The sequence below is a fragment of the Penicillium cinerascens genome (genome assembly GCF_028974065.1).
Source record: "Penicillium cinerascens strain IBT 15544 chromosome Unknown contig_24_segment0_segment0, whole genome shotgun sequence".
Classification (NCBI taxonomy): domain Eukaryota; kingdom Fungi; phylum Ascomycota; class Eurotiomycetes; order Eurotiales; family Aspergillaceae; genus Penicillium; species Penicillium cinerascens.
In genome coordinates, this window is record NW_026695290.1 from 623,615 (window position 1) to 647,575 (window position 23,961).

The 23,961-nt window shown below is 51.4% G+C and overlaps 8 protein-coding genes across 8 annotated transcripts; 5 read left to right on the forward strand and 3 right to left on the reverse strand.

Annotated features, from left to right (window-relative positions):
- Nucleotides 1-905: 905 nt before the first annotated feature.
- On the forward strand, nucleotides 906-7,978 carry N7498_003314 (putative sensor histidine kinase/response regulator; the record flags this gene model as incomplete). The annotated part of the gene is made up of 2 exons (XM_058450376.1): nucleotides 906-5,913; nucleotides 5,970-7,978. The coding sequence occupies 2 exons, from the start codon at nucleotides 906-908 to the stop codon at nucleotides 7,976-7,978; spliced, it is 7,017 nt and encodes a 2,338-aa protein (XP_058309838.1).
- Nucleotides 7,979-9,164: 1,186 nt separating this feature from the next.
- Nucleotides 9,165-9,491, reverse strand: N7498_003315 (uncharacterized protein; the record flags this gene model as incomplete). The annotated part of the gene is made up of 1 exon (XM_058450377.1): nucleotides 9,165-9,491. The coding sequence occupies one exon, from the start codon at nucleotides 9,489-9,491 to the stop codon at nucleotides 9,165-9,167; it is 327 nt and encodes a 108-aa protein (XP_058309839.1).
- A 2,775-nt stretch (nucleotides 9,492-12,266) lies between these two features.
- N7498_003316 (putative MFS sugar transporter protein) lies at nucleotides 12,267-13,928 on the reverse strand (the record flags this gene model as incomplete). Its single annotated transcript, XM_058450378.1, has 3 exons — nucleotides 12,267-12,908; nucleotides 12,976-13,375; nucleotides 13,453-13,928. The coding sequence occupies 3 exons, from the start codon at nucleotides 13,926-13,928 to the stop codon at nucleotides 12,267-12,269; spliced, it is 1,518 nt and encodes a 505-aa protein (XP_058309840.1).
- A 784-nt stretch (nucleotides 13,929-14,712) lies between these two features.
- On the forward strand, nucleotides 14,713-17,001 carry N7498_003317 (glycoside hydrolase family 95 protein; the record flags this gene model as incomplete). The annotated part of the gene is made up of 1 exon (XM_058450379.1): nucleotides 14,713-17,001. One exon carries the CDS (start codon nucleotides 14,713-14,715, stop codon nucleotides 16,999-17,001), a length of 2,289 nt encoding a protein of 762 aa, XP_058309841.1.
- A 304-nt stretch (nucleotides 17,002-17,305) lies between these two features.
- Nucleotides 17,306-20,485, forward strand: N7498_003318 (uncharacterized protein; the record flags this gene model as incomplete). Its single annotated transcript, XM_058450380.1, has 4 exons — nucleotides 17,306-18,638; nucleotides 18,684-18,802; nucleotides 19,380-19,784; nucleotides 19,853-20,485. The coding sequence occupies 4 exons, from the start codon at nucleotides 17,306-17,308 to the stop codon at nucleotides 20,483-20,485; spliced, it is 2,490 nt and encodes an 829-aa protein (XP_058309842.1).
- A 55-nt stretch (nucleotides 20,486-20,540) lies between these two features.
- On the reverse strand, nucleotides 20,541-20,729 carry N7498_003319 (uncharacterized protein; the record flags this gene model as incomplete). The annotated part of the gene is made up of 1 exon (XM_058450381.1): nucleotides 20,541-20,729. One exon carries the CDS (start codon nucleotides 20,727-20,729, stop codon nucleotides 20,541-20,543), a length of 189 nt encoding a protein of 62 aa, XP_058309843.1.
- Nucleotides 20,730-20,855: 126 nt separating this feature from the next.
- N7498_003320 (cytochrome b561 domain-containing protein) lies at nucleotides 20,856-21,778 on the forward strand (the record flags this gene model as incomplete). Its single annotated transcript, XM_058450382.1, has 3 exons — nucleotides 20,856-20,988; nucleotides 21,045-21,079; nucleotides 21,284-21,778. 3 exons carry the CDS (start codon nucleotides 20,856-20,858, stop codon nucleotides 21,776-21,778), a joined length of 663 nt encoding a protein of 220 aa, XP_058309844.1.
- Nucleotides 21,779-22,032: 254 nt separating this feature from the next.
- Nucleotides 22,033-23,637, forward strand: N7498_003321 (putative serine--tRNA ligase DIA4; the record flags this gene model as incomplete). Its single annotated transcript, XM_058450383.1, has 1 exon — nucleotides 22,033-23,637. The coding sequence occupies one exon, from the start codon at nucleotides 22,033-22,035 to the stop codon at nucleotides 23,635-23,637; it is 1,605 nt and encodes a 534-aa protein (XP_058309845.1).
- Nucleotides 23,638-23,961: the final 324 nt, after the last annotated feature.

Genomic DNA, 23,961 nt, shown 5'->3' on the forward strand with positions numbered 1-23,961 from the left:
CATGGCTTGGCTGACACCTCCGTCACTCCACGGCCTGCCATAACAGAGGCTCTTCGGATCCTACGCGTGGTTATCAGAAGTTCAATCATGCTCCACTTCCCTCAAAGCAATGTTCTATGTTCTGGTCTTGGTCCTGGTCGTTGGGTGATCTTCGTGTTCATGGTATCTAGCTGGATGGGTTCTAGGAGGATCGGAGGATCGGCGGATCGGAAAGGAAAGGGAGAGTTGAGTCAAAATATATCAAGAGGTCGGTAGATAGCGCTGGCACCTGGGAGGTAAAGCTGTGCATTGACAACTGGGTACCTGGGCATCTCCAGGGACTTACAAGAATCAAAAATATCGAACTACATAATCCATCCTTAGCACAAAGGTTTCTGCTGTTCTATATATTTCCTGAAAACGCCACAAATTCCGATCTGCCCTTAACCAACTGACCAGTGACTCAACTTGTTCCAAGCAATGCATGGCTACTCCCCCCCATACACCACCCTATTCACGTCGATCTTCACTGAACCTTGGGACCGATTGTGTCATACCTACGGTCCCAAGTATTAAGGATCCAAACACCCAGATCTCGTAAAATAGATTTTCCGGATCTGTCCATCGGATCTGTCCATCTCACCCGCGCAGTTTTGCACGAACGCAGTCCACGTCCATGTCCACGGGTTCTGCTTCCCTTGTGATCGCTGAGGTCAAGGCTCGTGGTCATCTTTCAAGTCGCTTACGCCGTGCATATCTTGAATCGGGATTCTTCATCACCTTCCCGGCGCCGTTTCCATCTTTCATGTCCGTTTCGCCGCAATCCCGCCTTCCCTAACACCCGAACAGGGAGCTGCAAGATCTTAGGAGCACCTGGGCAGATCGGTTCATGGCCATAATCACTGTCGACCATCTTTGATCTTGAGATGGAGCTGAGCCACTTTCTTGGCGAGGATCTCCCTCTCCCACCTTCGCGACTTTTCGAACGGCTCGCCCATCTGCCTGGCTATACCTGGGACCAGTCGACCGAGCCCTTTCACTCCACATACAACCACTGGCATATTAATGGATTTCATCATGCCGTCGAGAACGAACTTTCCACGCCATTCGCAACCTCGTCCGGCCCCGCCTCGTCGAGCCCGTCGAGCCTCAACCGCAACTCGCCCCATATCGAATTTCGACCGCGCGTCTTAAACCGCAGAGTTAGTTTGAGCGAAACAAGCAGTGATTTCTCCTTATCCAGAGCTGGCGAACAGGAGCAGATATGGACCCCGGTGATCGCGCGTGTCTCTACCAATGTTATCCGGCTCGAGCGCGAGTTTCATATGTTACGGTCGATCGTCCAATCCTCCGATCCGGATTGTAACAACACAATACGGCCAATAGACCTGATAAGATTACCTCCGGAACCTGGTGACCAGGGCACGCTTTTGGTGGCTATTTTCGAATCGCCAGGCCATGATCACCTCCGTGACCTGGTCACATTTGGACCCGCATCATTTGTCGCAGGGAGTAAAGGCGACGACAACTCGACACCGAACGAGCAAATCCCTCTCCCCGCGTTCTTCGACTTTGCCATTGGTGCATGCGATTGCTTGGAAATTCTGCACTATGGCTTGAAAACGGTCCACGGGGAGATTCGCGGCGATGCGTTTCACTTCTCCGCCGACGACGGTGCAGTGAAACTAGCCAATATCGGCAATGGTGCCCGAGCATTTGACAATGTTCTCAGTGAAGGCTGGTCTTCCGTTTCACGGGAGCTGGGTGCCAAATACAAATTGCAGTTCATCGCCCCCGAACAGACCGGCAGGATGCCAACAGAGCCGGACAGCCGGACAGACATCTATGCCTTAGGCCTTTTCTTTTGGTCTATGCTAGTAGGGAAACTGCCTTTCGAAGGCACTGACCCCGTTGAGGTCGTTCAGAATGTGCTGGGCAAAAAACTGACGCCAGTCTCTTCGAAAAGAATGGACGTCCCTGATGCTCTCTCGGCTGTGGTCCAGAAGATGACGCAGAAAGTTGTCCATGACCGCTACCACACAATTTCCTCGGTGAAGCGGGATTTGACACAGATTGCACAGTTATTGGGTGATGGCGACATTGAAGCTTTGAATAATTTCCAAATCGCGCAGAGGGATGTATCATCCTTCTTTACCCTCCCTTCTCAAATGTTTGGTCGACAAAAAGAATACGACCAAATCATGACCGTGGTCGAAAAGGTCAAGAAGCGTCAGACGTCCGCAGCAGCAAAATCATCCCTGCAGAATCCCGGAGCAGCTCACGCTCTTGCTTCAGTTTCTTCGGCTTCGGACGGCCGCGTGGATAGCTTTGATCTCGCTTCTGTTTCCAGCGACTCGGGGTCTTTCCATCTACCCCCAAGGACGAACTCAAACTCCACTAATTATCATATCGGATCTGTCAATACCCATGATTCTTCGAGCCAAGACACTCCGAGCCAAACGTCCGTCATCCCAATTTCGAGCAAATTGAAGAGCCCCTCTCATTCTCGGTCTTCTCAACACACGGATAACCAGAGCCATCCTTCTGGTGGGACCGGCAGTTATCAATCAAGCAATGTCTTTAGCCAAGCAGATTCATACAACTCTATGAACAAACAGAAAGCTGGTGCAAAGTTTCGGCGCAGTGGGCGATGCGAGTTGATTACGATCACTGGCCCAGCCGGGATAGGAAAAACAGATCTTCTAAACCGGGTGCAACCAAACATTCGCAAAGCTGGTTATATCGCTATCACTCGCCTGGACAAAGCTAAGCGCGTGCCCTTTGAGCCCTTCGCCAAAATTGTAGCCAGTCTCCTACGTCAGATCTTTTCCGAGGGAGATGTCACGACCGATTATCACAACTCCATCAGGGCGGCTCTACGATCAATGTGGCCGACTCTTCACAAGGTGTTGGAGCTTCCCGAGCAGCTGATGTCACCTGGCGCAAAGTACAAGCCTTCGCCAAAAATGCCTGGTGCCCAAATGGCTAAGCAGGATGTGGTCAAGAGTGGCGAGCCGTCGAAGCGTGTCAATATTCCCTGGTTGAACCAAGGCCAAAGCTCGGCCGATTTCTTTTTGGCAAATGCTGCTTCCAACAACATGCGCCTGATGGATGTTTTTGTTGAGATTCTGAAAACTCTTTGTCAGTTCCGGCTCATCACTATATGCCTGGACGATCTCGAGCATGCAGATGAGGAGACGATGGAACTGGTCCTGAACATTATTCGAGTGAAAATGCCCTGCGTTCTCATACTGAGTAGTCGTAGGGATGAGATACCTTCGGAAAATATTCGGTCGTTGTTCGATATGGATGGCTCCAATGCCACGCGCCTTGAGCTTCAGCCGCTTGGTGAGGAGGATATCATGGAGTTTGTGGCGGCGACAATGCACCAAGACCCCAATCCGACGCTGACTCCCCTGATGGCCGTTATCCAAGAGAAAAGCCAGGGTAATCCATTCTACGTGAGGTTGATGCTTGAAACATGTTATCGCAAGAACTGCATCTGGTATTCATGGAAGGACTCAAAATGGCAGTTTGACCTTGACCGGATTTTTTCCGAGTTCGTGGAGCCCGTGTATGGAGAAGGCCTGGGACTAGGCTTCCTCACCAAGCGGCTTCAGGAGATCCCAACCGCTGCCCGTTCGATCCTGGTATGGGGTGCTCTTCTTGGAAGCCCATTCTCTTTCTCTCTAGTCCAAAGGCTTCTGACCAGTGAGTTCCTTTTCGCATCGGACGATGATGAAGAATTGGATCTCACATTGCCACAAAATGATACGCTGGTCAGGCAATCTGAAGGGGATATTGTCGTTGGGCTACAGTACTTGGTTCAGTCAAATCTTCTGAACACAGGCAAAACAGACGATGAGTTCAAGTTCGGCAATGATCGCCTTGCGCAAGCTGCACTGAATTTGAGCGAGAGTCGAAACGTGGAGAAGATGCATTTCATTGTTTCACAAGCCTTGATGAGATACTACCATGACCATCGCAGCCGCTACTCCATGGCCCACCATGTGGCGCTGGCCTCGCGTACGATCAAGGCCTCTGTTCGTCGACGTGTCGACTACCGACGCATCCTTTGGGAGGCTGGCCAGACGGCTGCCCAGTCCGGTGCGCGACCAACTGCGCTATGGTACTTCCGGCATTGCATCGCACTTCTTCAAGACAATCCATGGGACGATCACCATGGCGACGTTTATTATGATGAAACCATGCGTCTTTACATTGCTGCGGCCGAAATGTCATGGTCTCAAGGCCAAAACGAGGAAGCTCTCACATTGATAGAGGCGGTTTTCACCCATGGCAAAGATGCGGTGAGCAAGTCGCGAGCCTGGGTCATCAAAGCCAAGATATATGCCCAATTGGGAAACCACCACCGCTCAATGGAAGCCTTGCTTACCTGTCTCGATGAGCTGGGTGTCCATCTTCGTACACCAACTACCTTTGAGGACTGTGATACCGCATACATGAAGCTCAAGGCGTATCTCGAAGCAGCAGATTGGGAGGCTATATCCCAGAAGCCCCCAAGTAAAGATCCCAATCTCGTGACCATTGGAGCCGTTATGGCGGAGGCGATGGCCGTCACTTTCTGGGATGACGCCTTGACCTTCTACCGCATGGCAATTGAGATGATAAATATCCACATCTTCCGGGGTGGCTTCACGCAGGTTTCGATCGGCTGCTCTCACCTGGCCATGATCTCCCTCAGCCGTTTCAAAGATGTCGTGTTTGGTGCTAAGCTCAGTGATTTCTCCCTTTCCCTTCTTGAGAAATGCCCTGAACTGTGGACGCAGAGTAGAGGATCCATCGTTCACAGCCTCTATGTCAGCCATCTACGTATTCCCATGGTGTCGACATTACCAGCGCTCGAGGCTTCACTCGAGGCCTCATTCACGATGGGCGATCCGTATATCACACTTATCAGCATCTCAGCAATGGCCATGACGAGACTCTACCTCGGCCAAGACATGGCCCAACTGGAGTTTTTCTGCATGGAAACACCCGAGGACATCCCAAACTGGGCTCAAGACACCCGCGGCGGTGCCAGTATAATTGCTGTTCGACAAGTGGCACGAGCCCTCCAAGGCAAGACTGACTACCATAGTGCCGACGACGTCCTGTCGGATAAGGAGCACCACACAAGTTCCTACATGGCGTACCTAGATGCCAACGCTAGCAATGCCGACAGACCTCGCGGCATCTACTATGGCCTCTCCATGATCCCTCTTTTCTTGTATGGCCACCAGACACGAGCGATTCAGGTGGGCACTCGATTGCTTGAGACGGCACACAGACTCTGGTCTGTGCGTGTGTCCTACATAATTTATTTTTATCTCTCGGTTTCACTCCTGACTCTCCACAACGACAATCCTTCTCACGGATACCTCGAAGGAAAAATGGATACTCTGCTTCAGTACAAGTTCGAGATTGACTTTGCTCGAAGTTGCTCCGATGCAAACTATGGAATGTGGGCACTACTACTAGATGCCCTCATTTCCGAGGTTCGGAATGACCACAGCGCTGCAATCCAAGCATTCGAGGCTGCCATTGATCACTGTCAAATTCACGGATGGCCCCTTGAGGAGGCACTTGCCTTGGAGTTGCAGGGTGAGTTCCTGATCAGGCGTGGGGCAAAGCGGGCTGCTCGTGCAATGATGCAAGATGCCATCGCTGCATGGAGCTCTATCAGCGCCAGTGGAAAAGCAGCAATGCTTGCAGAGAAGCACGAATGGCTGCTCAAGACAGCCACGTCAGCCAGAACCATTGATGTTGGCTGCCAAACCATGGACTCTCTCGCTGAAATTACCCGCGACGCCGTGCAGGAAGAGATTGTCCTTCCCTCGCAGATTGAAGAGGAGGAGAGGAGGCAGCAATGGATTGAACAGAATAATGTCACGGCGGGTGAGAGGTCAATGGACATCTCGAGTGTTGGACTTGGTAAGTGATCATAACTACTACCCCTTTTCGGTCTTCAATTTAGCTGACGAAAGAAGATATCATCGATCTGTCCAGTATACTCGAGTCCAGCCAAGTCATGTCATCCGAGCTTCAAATCGACAAGCTCTTCACAAAGATGCTGGAGATTATCCTGGAGTCATGTAATGGCTCCGACTTCGCCGTCATTGCTACAGACTTTGAGGAGCATGGGTTTGCAATCGCCGCAGCCGTTGATACCGAAAAGGGTCAAAAATATTATGCAGAAGGCCTTTCCTTCTCAGAAATGGAAGCTCAGATGGCTCAACAAATTTCGCATTATGTGATGCGCACGAAAGAGGAGGTTCTTGTTCACAACGTGCTCGAAGATGAGCGCTTTTCCAACGTGGCGGAAGCCTATCAGGCCAATTACCCACTGGGCCGGTCAGTCATTGCTCTTCCGATTGTTCAGGCGGATCATCTCCTGGGCGTCATTCACTTGGAAGGCAAACCAAACTGGTTCACTCAGCGGAATGTGGTCGTTCTGCACCTGCTTTGTAACCAGATCGGCATTTCGCTCTCGAACGCGCTGCTCTTCCGTGAGATCCGCAAGGTCAGCGCCAAGAATGCGTCGATGATCGAGTCGCAGAGACGTGCCCTTGCTCAAGCCCGCGAGTCGGAACAGAAAGCAAAGGTGGCTGAGGCAGAAGCTAAACATAATGTGAAGCTGAAGGAAGACGCCGCTAGAGCCAAGTCTATCTTCCTTGCCAACATCTCCCACGATTTGCGTACTCCAATGAATGGCGTGATTGGCCTATCAGAGCTGCTCAAAGGTACCCGGCTGAACAAAGAGCAAGATGAATACGTTGAATCAATTCGTGTATGCGCCGACACGCTACTCACGCTTATCAATGACATTCTTGACTTCTCCAAGTTGGAAGCTGGTAAGATGAAAATCTCCACCGTCCCACTCAACCTGAAAGAGACGATCTCGGAGGTGGTTCGTGCTCTTCGCTATACCCATCGTGAACGAGGCTTGAATACCATCGAAGATTTGGAACGCGTCCCACCGGAGCTGGTCGTTCTCGGCGATCCTGTCCGTCTGCACCAGATCTTCATGAATTTGCTCAGCAACAGCTACAAGTTCACGCCTAAAGGATCCATCACCGTCAAAGCCAGGGTTGCTCGTGAGAGCAAAGGTCGCATACGCCTAGAATGCTCCGTCGCCGATACTGGAATCGGCATTCCCGACGAGCAAAAAGCACGTCTTTTCCGACCATTTTCACAGGCAGACCCCTCCACCGAAAGATCATACGGTGGCAGTGGGCTGGGATTGAGTATTTGCAAGGCCATCATCGAGGATGTTCTTGGGGGTGCAATCTGGCTCGAATCGCAGTCTGGCATTGGCACTACAGTAACCTTCCATTTGGCCTTCAACAAAGCACCCAAGAAAACAACCGTCAAGACTCCGTGGTCTCAGGACTTGAGCCAGGCAGAACAAGGCAAAGATGCACCTCGGGCCAAAGCCCGTGATCTTACCCAAATCCCTCGCGACCAGATTCGAGTCTGCATTGCTGAAGACAATCCCATCAATCAGAAAATAGCCGTTAAATTCGTGACCGGGCTCGGCCTCCAGTGCGAGGCATACAGCGACGGTAGACAAGCAGTCGAAGCCCTCCGCGCAAAGTCCAGAGAAGGCAACCCCTTCCACGTGGTCTTGATGGACGTGATGATGCCCACGCTAGACGGCTACAACGCCACTCGCGAGCTCCGACGAGACCCCGATCCAAACGTGAACGAAGTCCTCGTCATTGCCATGACAGCCAGTGCCATCGAAGGCGACCGGGAGAAATGCCTCGAGGCAGGCATGAACAACTACCTCCCCAAGCCAGTCCGGTCGCCAATATTGAGCGAGTTATTGGATAAATACCTCGCGCCGGTGCCTTCGCATCCGCGCACTCGTCTGGCCATCCGTGAAAAGGGGTCTAGGGCAAGTCTTGGGCATGAGGCTGGTACACCGACCGGCTTTTCCTCTTCTGGCTCGGATGATACTCAGCGCCCCTTTCCTCGGACGCCAGACGAAAAATGATTTCACGCATTTGCACATGATACCCTGCACAGTTTGAGAGGCGCGAAGATAGAACGAGGCATCGTTTTATGGAGCTAGTTGATATTTGTCAATTTTTGTTTTGTTTTTCTGTTCTGCGCTAGCGTGCTCTGCTTTTCGATAAAGCGGATTTGTCTTTTCACGTTATTTTTCATGATCCTTTGAGATTAGAATGTTTATGTTTGGGTGCCTGGGTTGGTTCATCGAGTTCATGTTTTCTGCACGGCTGGTCAGTGCTTGGTCAAGTTAATGATTTTCATGATTGAATATGATACACTTAGACCCGAGTCCGTGTCTTGTAAATGTATTCCGCGTCGAATACCGACGACCGGCGTTTCAGCGTACTTTCCGGAGTTCATCTGTCGTCCCCTGTGCTGTCAGTCAAATAGGATGGCTCCAATTATCGCAGTTTGCCCTTTGACCTATATCGGACGAGTGGAAATCTTGCAAAACCAGGAGAATTCTAGTCTTATCCTGCAAGTGGAGAGGAACTTCGACTGCATGTTCTCAATGCGAATTGCACGACACCGGAGTTCGATCGGAATTGCAGGATCGGGAGCCGCTCTTTATCCCTCAAGTGGTGAAATTACGATATGCTCCCTTCTCTTCAACGTCCCGGGTGCCACAATGTCATGCGATGGAGATTTTCCTTCCCGCAGTTCCTTTCAGATGATCGCCTTCTGAATTGGTCAATTTCTAATCGGGCCCTGGCCCTTGGGCACTTGATGGACAGTGTCACTTACGTTACTGTTGCAATGTTGACCAGATTGCTAGGCTGCTTGTGCGACGGGCTGCGGAATCACTCTCGAGTCCCGCTGGGAAACCTGAACACCGCCCTACGAATATGCAACATGCAACAGCAGATCGACCACGAGTTTCTTTTTCTTTTCTATTTGATACCTTCTCACGCTCCCGAGGTTCGAGGTTCGAGATTGCTGCCCAAAAGAAAGTGAGGGGTAATATTGGAATTATAGACAGTGCGATAAGAAAAGGCAAACAGAGAGAGCAAGCTTCAACCCATGAGCAAAAGAGTAGACACAATTCCAGAGATGACTCGCGAACGGAGTCCTTCCTGGATCTGAACCAACGCCAGCAATGCCTTCGTCCCGCCGCTCAATCGTTGTATCAATGGAAGCGCAAAAACCACAAACTCACTTTTCCTTTCCTTCTATCCCCCAGTGGTTTTGGTCGCCGTCTGTTCCAGATGCTTGAATCGCCACGCATATTGCATAAGTTGTCGTTTATCGGTCGGAGACAAGCTCTTTCCCTGTGCGGCAAGCTCCTCTTCGGCCTGCTGTAGCAAGTCCCAGCGCTTGAGTATCTTGGCTTGAGCCTCGGCGATCGACGCAAGGTTGGGATCCTGCGATGCCTTTCGTTCATCGATCGTGGAGTCGTACGACAGTCGTGCATGGAAGAGCGCCATTTTGGATTCGTTATACTTCAGCCCCTGTGCCTCGGGCATCGCAGAGCCATCTTGGGCACTCTTAAGCGGCATGGCTGGGGTAATTCGGTAGGTATCAGCCGATGATTCTGAAGATTGAGATGTAGACTGGTCGAGTAGCAGGCTGGGTGCCCAAGTAGAGAAAGAAGAAATTATTATAGGGATGGAACGGTGCTAGGGTTCCAGCCTAGAGCATGCGTATGTATAGGGCTTTGGGGACGGAAAGAAAATGAATGATTCGCGCACTGTCTTTGGGGCAAACAAGGGTCAACACCGTGGCGAAAGCAGCGAATCCCCGAAATAAAAGACCGACGATGGGGATTGCGAGCATCTGGGTGCCCGACAGTCCCTAGTTATATTACCAGCGTGCTCGCCGTCCTTTGCCCTCCACCTGCGAAGGAGGAACGGACCTTCCAATACCCGACAAGCACACCCAGGGTGATACCAAGGGGGAAGGGATTGACGCGACCACGAAACACCCCAATGATGCAGCGTAGAGGATAGGGCAGGATCAAGCCATCCCGGAAAGAGAAGGAGTTTGAAAGACACAGGAAGAAGCCTATTCAACGGGCCTCCTCCAACCCATTGTGTACTGGAGGTGACGTCCCGTTCGCTTCTTCTTGGAAAAAAAAAAGCTGTTATTTGTCTCGTGATGACGACCGAGCCAATGGACCGTACGGCGGTATTATCCCGCTTGCTCATTGGCGGTTCGACGGTGACACGATTTTCCCTCTACCGTCCGCACAACCGGACATGCATGGCTGGAAGAATCTGCTGGAAGCAGCAGCATGGGAGATAGCAGTCCCGTCTCGGTCCGTATGGCCGTGCGTGCATGTAAGGCGGTTCTGCATGTGCGGGTATGGAGAGGTTTTCCACGAAAGATGGAAAGGCTTTTCAGGAATCGCCTTGGGTGCAGACACGGTCAGAAGCTTTGACGAACGTCTTTGTTGCAGATGAAACGGATACAAGGTAACCCCTTCTACGCTCTGCCACGCGGGAATTGGCGAATTGCATGCGTGTAAGCTACCAGAAGGCTCTCGACCATGATAGGCGAGGTATAAGGAAATTACACGAAAATAGAGTTAATGTAGCCTGCCAGTCATCCAGCCTACCCGTCGTCTCACCGTGCTCTCCATGCGGTCTCTGAGGCAGATACCTCTACGTTGACCGGCTAGCCGTGTCGATGGATTGACATCTCTGTATAGAATAACTGTGAGGACAGGTACCGTTTCAAAAGCTCTAAATTTTCCGAGTGGTGGTCGCGGTAGTTATCTCGACGTCATTTTATGCGGAATGATGTTGTGTTGCCACAGCGAGACAGTAAGTTGTGACTGTCGGAGTATTCAAACTTCAGATCACCAAGATGCTATCTTCACACAAAGGGAGTAACATCAGTAAGGATAACAATGGTGCTATAGCAAACATTCAAGTCAGGAAGTATCAGAGCAATAGCCTCAATAGGAAATCTTGCCGCTGGTCGCATCAAACTAGACCTTTCTGCAACTCTCTCCGATGCTGAAAGTTCGTTGACCGTTGTATTTTTCAGGACCACATGATCAAGACTACTTGAGTAGGGATATGGAGCATATGTGCTTTTAGAGAAATTCGGCCGAAGAAGAAAGAAATGACGGTGCTTGGGGGTCACTTAACTCGGTACCTGATCTGTTTGTGCGACGCTGTACGTCGCGATGTATGGACCTCTGATATTTGATTGGAATTCAGACTGGTGACAATGATTCTCGGAGAAAAAGAATCAGAGTTCAAAGGCACAGTATATATCGAAAACAGATTACCGTTTAACTCACTCACGATTTGTACTAAGCCTAGGTAGCATGGGCTTTGATCGATACATTGGACAGAGGTTGACGTGGCAGATCCATTGGACAAAAGGAGTAATCATGTTGCAAGAGAGGATTTTCGATTGAAGATTGAAGAGGGAGAAAAATTGAGTTTAAAGCAGTGGCCTTGATTCAATGTTCACGCCATGAGTAGGGTGATCTGGTTCCCCAATCCCAATCCCACTTCCACCTCTCGACGTGGAATCCGAGCACAGGACTCCACTACGCGTCACGAATATTTAGTGGTTGGCTTTATATTACGAATAAAATGCATGTAAGAGAGGTAGTCTCAGTGCCATACCATGCTCATGATTATAGTAGTTCTAGAGATAGTAGCGCTGCAGAAGGAATGATGCCGGATAGACATTGAGAGCCACTGCGGTAGGAGTGTATCCCTAAGGAGTGCACGTAATATACAGTATCATACGTAATGCGGTCAGTCTATCCAAATATAGATTAGCAGTTTCGGGTACAAGTCGAGAAACAAAGTGTGAGTGTATGGGAATGATCCATTTTCCAAATCTCCTGTACTTGTGGAAATGACCGGGCTCGCATTCTAAGGTTAGGGCACCGCACATCATCTGATGCCACATGTCAGCCGCCTCGACGAACACAGCAGATTACGACTATTAATCATGGTTTCTTCCGAGATTTGATTAAATTTACCCTTTTCTCTCTTCAAGGTCCCGGCAATGGAAGACAAAAACGGTGCAACAGAACAAGCATCCCTCCGACGGGTACGCACAGCTGCATCGGATCCGACTTCGTTTCATCCTTGCCGCGTGGACATTGGAATTTCATGTCACTTTCCTCATCTAGGCTCTTGGAGAAGGCAATCCTCTACGAGCTACGCTCGGACTTTTTGACAAGACCCGGATAGGTGCAGCCTTTTGATTCAGGTACACATAGTGAGGCTTGCCTTGAAATTTGTCAATACCTGTAACTTCAAAAACTATGAAATTCAGGAACGAATGTACTCAGTATCGCTAGATCAACGCAGGGACCAAGACTCCTCATCCCGTCTTGCTGCCGCTCGCTCCTTCTTGGCCTTTTGAATATCCAGGGACATTTTGACGGGCGCAACACCAGGTGTTCCAAACACGCTATCGATCTCTTCCAGACTGAGAGCACTGGTTTCCGGGAAGATGAAATAGGATAGGATCAGCTGGACGGTGTTATATGCGATGTACACCACCCATATCTTGTATCCGACTTTACCGATACCGATACCGATACCATACGTCTGCACTGCACTTGCACCGCCCTGGATCAGACTGTACAGACCCATCCCCTTCGCACGAAGTGGCAATGAGAGGATCTCCACCGGGTAAAGATTGTGCATGGTTGCAATCAGCGTTGCGGAGAACGTCTGGTACAGAAAGATCCAGAGGAGCGTGAGTGCAGCAGCAGCGTGACTGGCGTGGAGACTATACTGCCAGGACGTGATGGTAGTAGCGGTCTGGAAAATGATCATGCTGATTAGACCTGCAAAAATCAGGGTTCGTCTGCGGAACTTATCGACAAGAAGCGAGCCGAAAGCTGTGAAAACAAAGTAAACAGCCGTAGTGCCAATAGTGACACCCAGCTGTTGCTTAGTACCGTCAATACCGACAGTCTCCAGTGCTGCCACCATCTGGAGCAAGTCATTTTGTTAGCCATAACAATAGGTGAGAGATATATATCCAAAGGGAGGGACTTACGTAGTACGTAATGATACTTCCTCCATTCCATTGCTGGAAGATAGAATAAAGCACCAGAACCAGCAGACGATAGCGAGCGGTTTTGGTGAAGAAAATTCGGTAATCCCAGAAAGAACGAATCCCATCTCGGTCGCTCTCGAGCGATTCCTCCATTTGAGTTACCATGATCTCAACAATGGGCTGGTTGATATCCGTGGAGGTAGTGTGGTGTTTAGCGACGACTTCTTTGGCCTTTTCACGCTGGCCCCTCATAACATAGTATCGAGGTGACTCAGGGGTCAAGAAGTAGATCGTCAGGCAGACAATCGTAGGGAACACAGCCTCGAGAATCAAAGGAATCCGCCAGCAGTCGTTCCCAGGGAGATTGGACAGCCCAATCATGGCTCCCAGCATGACAAGACTACCAACCTGGAAGCAGGCACCAAAGAAGCCAACCATGCGACCACGAAGGTGGAGGGGGAAATCTCGCCAATGTACTGGGAACTAGACATGAGAGCAGTGCCGAATCCCATGAAAAAGCGACCTGCCATGAACATCGGCAGGTTGATGGCGCAGCCCTGCAAGAGAGCCGCAAAGATGACAATGGCATTTCCCAGAAAGTTGATACCGCGACGACCGATCACATCCGCGAGGGCCATAAACGGGGCACCACAGACAGTGCCGATGCTCATGAGGGCATTGATAAGACCGTATGTACCTCCGGTGGTCCCGAAGCCAAAGTAGTCATGCCAAGGGTGCAATGCGTTGATACCACTGATCACGCCCCAGTCGATACCAAAGCCCGCTTGGTTGCAGCCTTGCACAAACATAATGAGGCCCAGACGGAAGCCGGTCCACGACCAAACGGTCAGCGACTCCTGCGACAGCTTCCATAAATCTTCCTCGGTCAGACGGGTCAGTACGATTTCTTCAATGTGTTCTTTTCCTCCGCCCTTGATCATCTCGGCCTCCATCACGTCCGGGACCTCTGATTTGGGGGATTGTCGAAGTAGAAACGAACTGTCTGGCACTGTTCAATATTGAGAAAATTGGAGATTCTGCGGAGTCAAATGCCGCAACCCTTCAGAGCCGTCTCCTGCAAGAAAATAGAAGTCAAGGGGGCTGACCCTTGATATTTCTGCTTCGGTAGACATGGATAGCTTTGCAAGGCTGGAGAAACCATCCAATCCAAAAAATGCACTGAGTTTGGCCACATTCCATTTTGTCACGGATATGTCAAGTATCCGACGCGAAAAGGGTAGAGCGTGAACTGAATAGTCGGCCATCTCACCTGTCAAGGCATGACCCTGGTGGAAAGAGCAACGATTATTGGTGGCGGATCGCCAGACCCCAAGCTGGCAGGAGTCACGTTGACCATCGGCATATTTAGTCCTTTTCATGTGGATGACTTCACTGGAAGTAACGCAAAAGAAGCTTGCTATCTGGGCTCTGACTGGGTGATTCAATTCCTCTCGAGCGCCCATAGCAGATGGGGAGATTCTCCACCACTGAGACGTGATTGCGGGAAAGACTAGTGAAAATTCAGGCCTAGGGCAGAGCCGATCGCTTTCCTTATCACGCTAGTCCGAGTGTTTAAAATTAAATTGCCGTGGAGAAATCCGGGGACTTGCAATAATTTAACCGGTACCCCAGCGAAACTCGTATAGTCGCTCAAATTAAGATCCGAGGCTGACAACGCAACCGATCTTATCAATCTTGATTTACATTCATATTTTCTTCTATTCACCCGGAATCGAGATGGACTTGGATAAAATTACTGTAGTGGAGGAGACCGCTATGGAAGAGTTATGGTATGAACAGCCTGCGAACGACTGGAACGAGGCCCTGCCAGTCGGCAATGGGCGACTCGGCGCCATGGTCTATGGCCGCACGGACACGGAGATGCTACCGCTGAACGAAGACTCGGTGTGGTATGGGGCCCCTCAGGATCGCAACCCCCGAGACGCATTCAATTATCTGCCTAAGCTGCGACAGGCTATTCGTGATAGAGATCATAAAGAGGCCGAGAGGCTGGCCACACTTTCCTTTTTCGCCAACCCGATCAGCCAGCGACAATATGAGCCTCTCGGCACTCTGTTCATGGATTTCGGTCACGGAGCAGATCATATTACCGGGTATCGACGGTGGCTCAATATTGATGATGCCACCGCCAACGTTAAGTACAAGTACCACGGACATCGTTGCAAGAGGACGGTCCTCGCCAGCTATCCCGACAACGTCATTGCCATCCGGGTTTCGTCGGAGCTTAGAACTGAGTTTATTGTCAGACTGTCTAGGATGAGCGAGCTTGAGTTTGAGACCAATGAGTACCTGGATGATGTCTACGCTGGCGACGATTATATCAGGATGCACGTTACCCCCGGAGGCCGCGATAGCAACCGCGCATGCTGTATCGTGGCCGTTCACTGCTTGGATCACTTGGGCAGCGTCAAAAACATCGGAAATAATTTGGTCGTCAACTCCAAGGACACTTTTATTCTTGTTGCGGCTCAGACCACCTTTCGTCACGCAGATATTGATCAGCGCACTTCACAGGACATCCACCATGCTCTCAATTGTGTTCAGCACTCTGTCTCAGAACTGTACAAAAGACACACTGCCGACTACCAGTCTTTGTTTCGTCGAATGGATCTGCAAATGATTCCGACCCAGCCTGAAATCCCAACTGATAAGCGTATACAAGATTCCCGAGATCCCGGCTTGATCGCCCTTTACCACAATTACAGTCGGTACCTTCTGATATCCTGCAGTCGCAATGGGGATAAAGCCCTTCCAGCAAATTTGCAAGGCATCTGGAACCCATCGTTTCACCCAGCATGGGGCTCCAAGTTCACTATCAACATCAACCTACAGATGAACTACTGGCCCGCAAATATCTGCAACTTGTCCGAATGCGAGCTTCCTCTCTTTGACCTGTTACAGCGAATGGCCGAGTCAGGAAGAACTACAGCTCAACGCATGTACGGATGCCGAGGCTGGGCTGCCCATTCGTGCACCGATATTTGGGCTGACACAGCTCCCGTTGACCGATGGATGCCGGCGACTATCTGGCCGCTTGGTGGTGCTTGGCTCTGCTATCACATTTGGGAGCACTTTCAGTTTACCGGAGAACACGACTTTCTCAGACGAATGTTCCCCATTCTACGAGGATGTGTGGAATTTCTCATTGATTTCTTGGTTGAGGATGCAACGATGGAATACCTTACCACGAGTCCCTCCGTATCCCCAGAAAACTCCTTTTACGACAAGGGACAAAAGGGTGTGCTATGTGAAGGATCCACAATCGACATCCAAATTGTCCGTGCTATTCTGGATGCTTTTGAATCATCTGTAAATGAACTGGGGGTGATGGATGCTCTATTACCGTCAGTTCGTACGATCCGTGATCGTCTCGCACCTATGAAAATCAGCGATTCTGGATACTTACAAGAGTGGGCTATGGACTACGATGAGGTTGAGCCGGGGCATCGCCATACTTCGCATCTGTGGGCGCTCTATCCGGGCAACGCCATAACGCCAACGACAACGCCCGATTTGGCAGAGGCTTGTGGTGTAGTACTCCGCAGACGAGCCGAACACGGTGGTGGTCATACAGGCTGGAGTCGAGCATGGCTGATCAATTTGCACGCTCGCTTGCTCGAAGCTGAAGATTGCAGCAAGCACTTGGACTTGCTTTTGGCTCATTCTACGCTACCCAATATGCTGGACAGTCATCCTCCATTCCAAATAGATGGCAACTTTGGCGGGGGAGCAGGTATTGTAGAAATGCTCGTGCAATCGCACGAGCCTGGTTTGATCCGGCTTCTTCCCGCATGTCCCAAGGGTTGGACAGGATCCATCCGCGGGGTAAAAGCGCGCGGTGGGTTTGAACTAGAATTCAGTTGGGAAAATGGGTGTATTGTTGGTCAGGTGATGGTCATGTCGCGAGGAAAGGAGACAACTATCTGTTTTCCCGGTGAAGATGGCCGCAGGGTGAGGATTAAGAATGCCGGTGGCTACCTGGGAATCCATGTAATTAATGCATAATAGTTCCGGCTCCGTATAATACAAGAGAATAAAGCAGTACACGTATCCTCGTGAATTAGATTGTCAGTTACTCCGTACTTAGTTCTAGACCGGCGAATCCTAGCTATCCACAGCTCCGCACTATCCTTGCCGCTCGGCTTTCCCTAAAGAGCCAAAGAGTCACGGAGCAAGCCCCGTCTTTCCCGGACGCTGGATAAATGGAATCCTCACAGGAAAAATATACAACCTTGGCCGGATAGCTCGTCTTTTCAAAAGTTTTCTGCGCTAGCTATTGCCATCAAGATCAAATAATAAAATCTCGATTATGGACATGAAATCGGTTCAAGACCTGGAAGGAGTTCTTTGTCCTGACTTCTACCACGGATATGCCACCGCCGCAGCGCAAATTGAAGGCGCATGGAATAAAGATGGCAAGGGCGTCTCGATCTGGGACTCGTTCGCCCACACCCCAGGCAAAATCTCCGACGGGAGCACCCCAGATGACGCTGTGCGAGCCTACGACTTCTACCGCGAAGATGTAGCGCTGATGAAGACTTATGGCGTAAACGCCTACAGATTCTCATTGGCTTGGTCACGCATTATACCCCTTGGAGGCTGCGACGACCCCGTGAACGAACAGGGCATTCAATACTACTCCGACCTGATTGACGAGCTTCTTAAGCATGGTATCACACCTTTCGTCACCCTCTTCCACTGGGACACCCCGCAGGCTTTGGAAGATCGGTACGGAGGAATGCTGAACCAGGATGCCTATATACCTGACTTTGTGCGGTATGCAAGAGTCTGCTTCGAGCGCTTCGGCGATCGAGTCAAGCACTGGATCACGTACAACGAGCCTGGTGTGTATACACTTGCCGGATACGCAGCCGGCGTACATGCACCCGGTCGATCTTCCTTCAGAGAACGCAATGCCGAAGGAGACTCGTCGACGGAGCCATTTATCGTGGCGCACACGGAGTTGGTGTCCCACGGCCATGTGTCCCGCATGTACCGTGAAGAATTCCAACCACATCAGAAGGGCACGATTGGAATAACGCTCCACGGTAACTGGTCCGAGGCTTGGGACGAAGATGATCCGCGTGACCAAGCGGCCGCAGAACGGGCGCGCGAGTTTGAGATTTCTTGGTTCGCTGACCCGGTATACAAGACGGGGGACTACCCCGCGTCAATGCGAGCGCAGCTTGGCGATCGATTGCCACGGTTCACTGCAGAAGAGTCGAAGCTCGTGCTAGGCAGTTCCGAGTTCTATGGGATGAATAGCTATACGACTTTCTTCATGAAGCACACGACGACACCGCCGGATATCAATGATCACAAGGGGAATGTGGAGGTTCATGATGAAAATAAGAATGGTGTGCCTCGTGGGGAGGAAACTGACACGGAGTGGCTTCGAGCCGCACCTTGGGGTTTCCGGAAATTGTTGAATTGGATCTATGATCGTTACCAGATGCCAATCTATGTGACGGAGAACGGCACTACCGCGAAAGGGGAAGTGGCCCCAACGCCGGACGTTCTTGATGACAAGTTTCGGACTCGCTTTTTCGAGGGCTATGTGGGTAACGCGTTGGCTCGAGCTGTCAAAGAAGACGGCGTAGATATTCGGTCGTACTTTGCATGGACTTTTACTGACAACTGGGGTAAGTAGTTCCTCTCTGCTTGATGCCATTGCTGACCGGTGATAGAATGGGCTGCCGGCTATGCGGATCGATTTGGGTGCACGTTCATCGACTTTGAGTCCGACGACAAGACGCGCTATCCAAAGCAATCCGCTTACTATCTGGATAAGCTATTCAAGCACTTGGTAAAGCATAAATAGATCACGTCCGAACTGTGACTAATAAACATAACTCCAACTTTTTGGAAGGCGCAGACCTCGGCTTCGGTGGTTGGGGTCTTTGGAGTAGCTGTCACCAAACCTTAGAGAGCTCTGATTAGTTGGCCACCTTCGTTTAGATACCAATCTGACCAGTTAGTTTTCTCGATAGCATTGACCTTCCCTTTCCGAGGACGCCTCCGATACTGCCGACACGGCCAATTGGGCAGGTCATTGCGATCTCTCGGCTATACCCCGCATGACTCCAACTGAGGGGAGCGTGTTTCTGCGGCTGATAAAGAGTCGCTTCCGCAACGGAATAGCCCGGTCCGTAGGTTTGGACCGGAACATTGACTGTCAGTTTTTGGGCAGGTCCTGAAATCTCATACTTGAATCATCTTTGACTAGCTTTGACCGGGTGGCTCCGGTCGTACTATCAAAATGACCAATAATGGGGAGCCGATCAAGCTCACGTTGGTGGGCAGTCCCCGCGAGGTACATTTCTATTTTTTATAAATCAGAATTTCATTGAGAAAAGAGAGCTTATTCAGTGTACCCCTAACAGATCGGTGTGGGCCATGGAAGATCTCTGCGAGATCAGATCCGCAGCCAAATCAGCATCTACGACACCATGTTTCAATATACCTCAAAGCTATCATGGCCGGAAGTGCGCGAAGTTGCCAAGGAGTTTCAGCCGCATCTCGAGAGGATGGTGCCGCACCTGTACGCCGAGATGAAGGGAATTGCCGAGGGAGCGGAACTCGACATCCTCGACATCGTGGCTCTCAACTGCCGCAGCGAGATTGCCCTGGGAAAGTTCTCCGACGGCTGCACTACGTTGTGCTGGAAGAAGAACGATAATGCGCGAGTTCTTTCCCAGAACTGGGACTGGACCCAAACGGTGAAGAAGAACTTGGCCATGGTCTCCATCGAGCAGACGGGGAAGCCTACGATCTATATGGTGACCGAGGTGAGATATACCTTTTTTTTTTTTCTCAACGTCTACGTACGCTCACGCCAAATCGCTTCATTTTCTAGGCAGGTATAGTAGGCAAAATCGGATTCAATACCGCCGGAGTTGGAACCTGCTTGAATGCCATTCGCGCTAAACCGATGATCAGCAGCAAACTCCCGATTCATATCGCTCTCCGACTATGTCTTGAAAGCGACTCCGCGGAAGCTGCTGTAAAGACCCTCGAATTGCTCGGCGGGGTGGCATCTGCCCAGCACATCCTAATCGCGGATAGTACCACGGCTTTGGGACTGGAACTATCACCAGTAGGCAACAAGTACCTCCCTGAAGATGCATCAGGCCTTGTCGGTCATACCAACCATTTCATTGAGAACCGATACGTGGATGAGCCACCGTGGTTATCAGGATCCCCGATCCGCCTCAAACGCTTGGGTGAATTAACACAAGGATTGATCTCGAAGGGTATCAAGGGCGATGCTATTACGCCGTCTCTCCTAAGGGGCCGGATCTTCTCAGATACCTTCAATGCTCCGCAGGCTATTTGTTGCGAAGAGGATCCGTCGCGGCACATCTCGAACCGGAGCAGTTCCTTGTTTAACATCGTGATGAATTTGGAAGCGAAGAATGTAAGCGCCGAGGTGGTGTTTGGTCGGGTGGGATCCGGGGAGGAGGGGCCCGTCTTGAAAATGCCGTGGTAGAGATAGTGTACACGTTCCTACGAAAATATTGTGAGCCGATTCTCATCCAATCCTGTTATACGAGAGTAGAATGCCCGCCCCCAAGATGAGCAGCGCGATTGGCAACGCTGCCAGTTGACTGGCGAGCTGGCGTGATCTGCTCCACATTGCCGAGGTTGCCCATGGACTCGCTCGTCATTGCAATCGACGATCGGCGAATCGAGTTGGAGTACAGCTCGATCTTACAGTACTGGTATGGGATCATTCCGCATCGATATTGGTAATGCTTGCATATTAATAAAATCCAAGCACTCGGTCTGCGTGTTCGATTAAATCCCAAGCTCGCCACTCTCCCCCTCTTCGGACCGTAACATCGGTATCAGCAGAGAGAATGGCGTCTGCCACGGGAATACCGCAGGCTCATCCAGATACGATTGTCTCCGAGGAGGCCGCGCCTCTTCTTGGCCGCCCAGGCGACGTCACACAGAAACAGGATCAGAGCATCGCCCGCAATCTCATCTCAGGTGAATTGAAACCCCGGAAGCCTTTTGACGGTCACTCACCGCGAACTCGATCGCAGGAACCGCGAATGTAGCTCAAGCTGGGGTGTGCATTGTAAGTACTTCTTTTCTTTCACTTTGCATTTGACAAGATACGTCGCAGAGTGTAAACCAGATAACTAACACGGGGGGAAGTTGGTCGCACTCGTCTGGTCAAACGTCTTGACAAAACCCGTGGCTCTTTTCACTGCTCATCCGGTATTTTCATTTCCTTCGAAAAACACGCTTGTAATCTGTATCTAACCACGACTTCTCCCAGCTGCTCGCCACCTCCGGTCTACTCCTCCAAATCCAGGCTGCGCTCGTCCTCCAGCCAACTGTAACCCCCCAGCAAAAACTACTCGGCACACGCATCCACAGCAGCATCCAATTAGTGAACGTCGTGTGTTTCCTCGGTGCCTTTACCGTCATCGAAGTTAACAAAGGCGACCACCCGCACTTTGTTTCCCCTCACGGCATCCTCGGTCTTCTCACGGTGATCTTCATCGTGCTACAGGCCCTAGTCGGGGTCGTTCAGTTCTTTCTACCCGTCACTGTTCTGGGAAGCGTCGACGCCGGTAAGCGGATCTACAAATACCATCGGTGTACCGGATATGTTCTGCTATTGCTGGAGAGTGCGACTGTTCTGGCGGCGACGCGGACCGACTACAACCTAGCGGTTTTGGGTATTCCGACTTGGGCAGTTCTCATCACCCTTCTCATCACTTTGTCGGGAGTCGGTGCCAGAATCAAAAAGCATAAGTTGGGACTCTGAGGCCCGGGGGGTAATCGAATGAAGGATCTGATCTTACAGCAATCTATGGATCTAGAATGAGAAACGGCTGTAATGATTGAATAGCGAAGGAGGAATCCTCGGGAGAATATATTCTGCAATGCAAAAGAAAAACAAAACCGAAGGCTCAAGTAGAGTATAGTTTAGTATAGTGGGAGGATCATGAGAGCGGGACCCACGCGGACGATCCACTTCCTGTGCGGACCTCGAACGCTTCTCTTTTCAACGCTTTGCCCATGGCGGCCTCCTACCCCTACATCTGCTTCAATTGCAGATCAGCTCCTCGATATGGTTTATCACAGTTGCCATTCCGTCGCAGGTTCTCGGTGACCCCGCGAAACCCCCAGATCCTGCGACCCGCGACAGCTCCGAAGCCCACGCCAGACGTCAAACACATCCGCCAGAATGTCGATCTCTACGCGCAAAACTGCGTCGACCGAAACTACGCAGGCCACGCCGAATACCCGTCGAGGATACAGGCCCTGTACGATGAAGCGAAGCAGCTCGATCACGATCTGAAGACCCCGCGCTCCCGAATCAAGCAGCTGGAGAAAACGATCGCCAAGCTGTCTATTGCAGCTCGGCAGGATACGGCCAAGGAGGGAGGCAATGGTGGTAATACATCTCAGGAATTAGCAGGGCTTAAATCGGAGGCACAGCAACTGAAAGATGAGTCTGCTGCTATGGCCGCGCGCAAGTCGATCTGCGACTCGGACATCCACCGGCTAGCGCTGTCCCTTCCGAACCTTTCATCCTCCGAAACCCCTGTCGGAGATGACCCGCGTTTGATCAACTACCTCAATTTCGACCCGCAAGCCCCTCCGGCATGGACTAGCCAGTCACCGGTCGAGCTCCGAGCGCGGTCGCACGTCACAATCGGCACCGAGCTGGGCCTGATCGACTTCACCAGCTCGGCCACAACAACCGGATGGGGATGGTACTTCCTCATAAACGAGGGAGCCATGCTGGAGCAGGCGCTAGTGCAGTACGCGCTGAGCGTGGCACGACGCCGCGGCTGGAAAACCGTCGCGCCGCCATCAATCGTCTACTCCTACATCGCCGAGGCGTGCGGCTTCCAGCCTCGAGACCAGCATAACGAACAGCAGATCTGGTCGATCGAACAGAATGAGCGCGATCGCGACCACAAGCCGCCCCGCTCACTCACGGGCACTGCTGAAATCCCCCTCGCGGCGATGTACGCTGGCCGTGACATCGATGCCAAAGATCTTCCCCTCAAGCTGGTCGGTGCTAGCCGCTGTTACCGTGCGGAGGCTGGTTCGCGCGGTGTCGACACCAAGGGATTGTATCGCGTGCACGAGTTCACCAAGGTCGAGCTATTCGGGTGGGCAGATAATGTTGACTTGGCCGCAAAGGCCTCCTATGACCTCTTCGCCGAGCTTCTAGAGATGCAGACCGAGATCCTGACATCGCTCCACCTCCCCTGCCGCGTGCTCGAAATGCCTACCGGCGACCTGGGCGCCAGCGCGACCCGCAAGCGTGACATCGAGGCCCTCTTTCCCTCGCGCTTCCGCCCCGGGACTGAGGAATCCACCTCTACTGTCGATCCGGCCGTGCAAAGACTAGAATCGGCTTGGGGTGAGGTCACCTCCGCTTCTATCTGCACGGACTACCAGAGCCGGCGTCTCGCGACTCGCGTGCGCGGCGGTGCTGTCAAGGACTCGCGATTCCCGCATACAGTGAACGGCACTGCAATGGCTGTTCCGCGCGTGTTGGCTGCTATTCTGGAGAACGGCTGGGATGCCGAGCGTGGTGTCGTGGTCGTACCGGAAGTCTTGTGGCCCTGGATGGATGGGATGGAGACGATTGGAAAGCAGGAGTAGAGGCTGGCAACAGACGTCTCTACTCTTCCCTGCCATGTATATTACTGTAGAATACTTCCCCGGGTGACGTGTATACATAGTTCATGATCAACTTGGATTCTATTGCTATCTTGACATACGCAAGCCCACCGACCTTACATGGCAATTCTCTAGTGTCAGCACCTGGATAGGGAAATGGAAAAATGAAAAGCATATTCATGAAATCGTCGACACATTAACTGTAGATATTGGTAAAATAGTAGGCATCAATCAAATAAACATCACATCATCGCGCAAAGATGGCAGAAAAACAGGGGTCTGAGTACAGCCGACCCAATCCCAGAC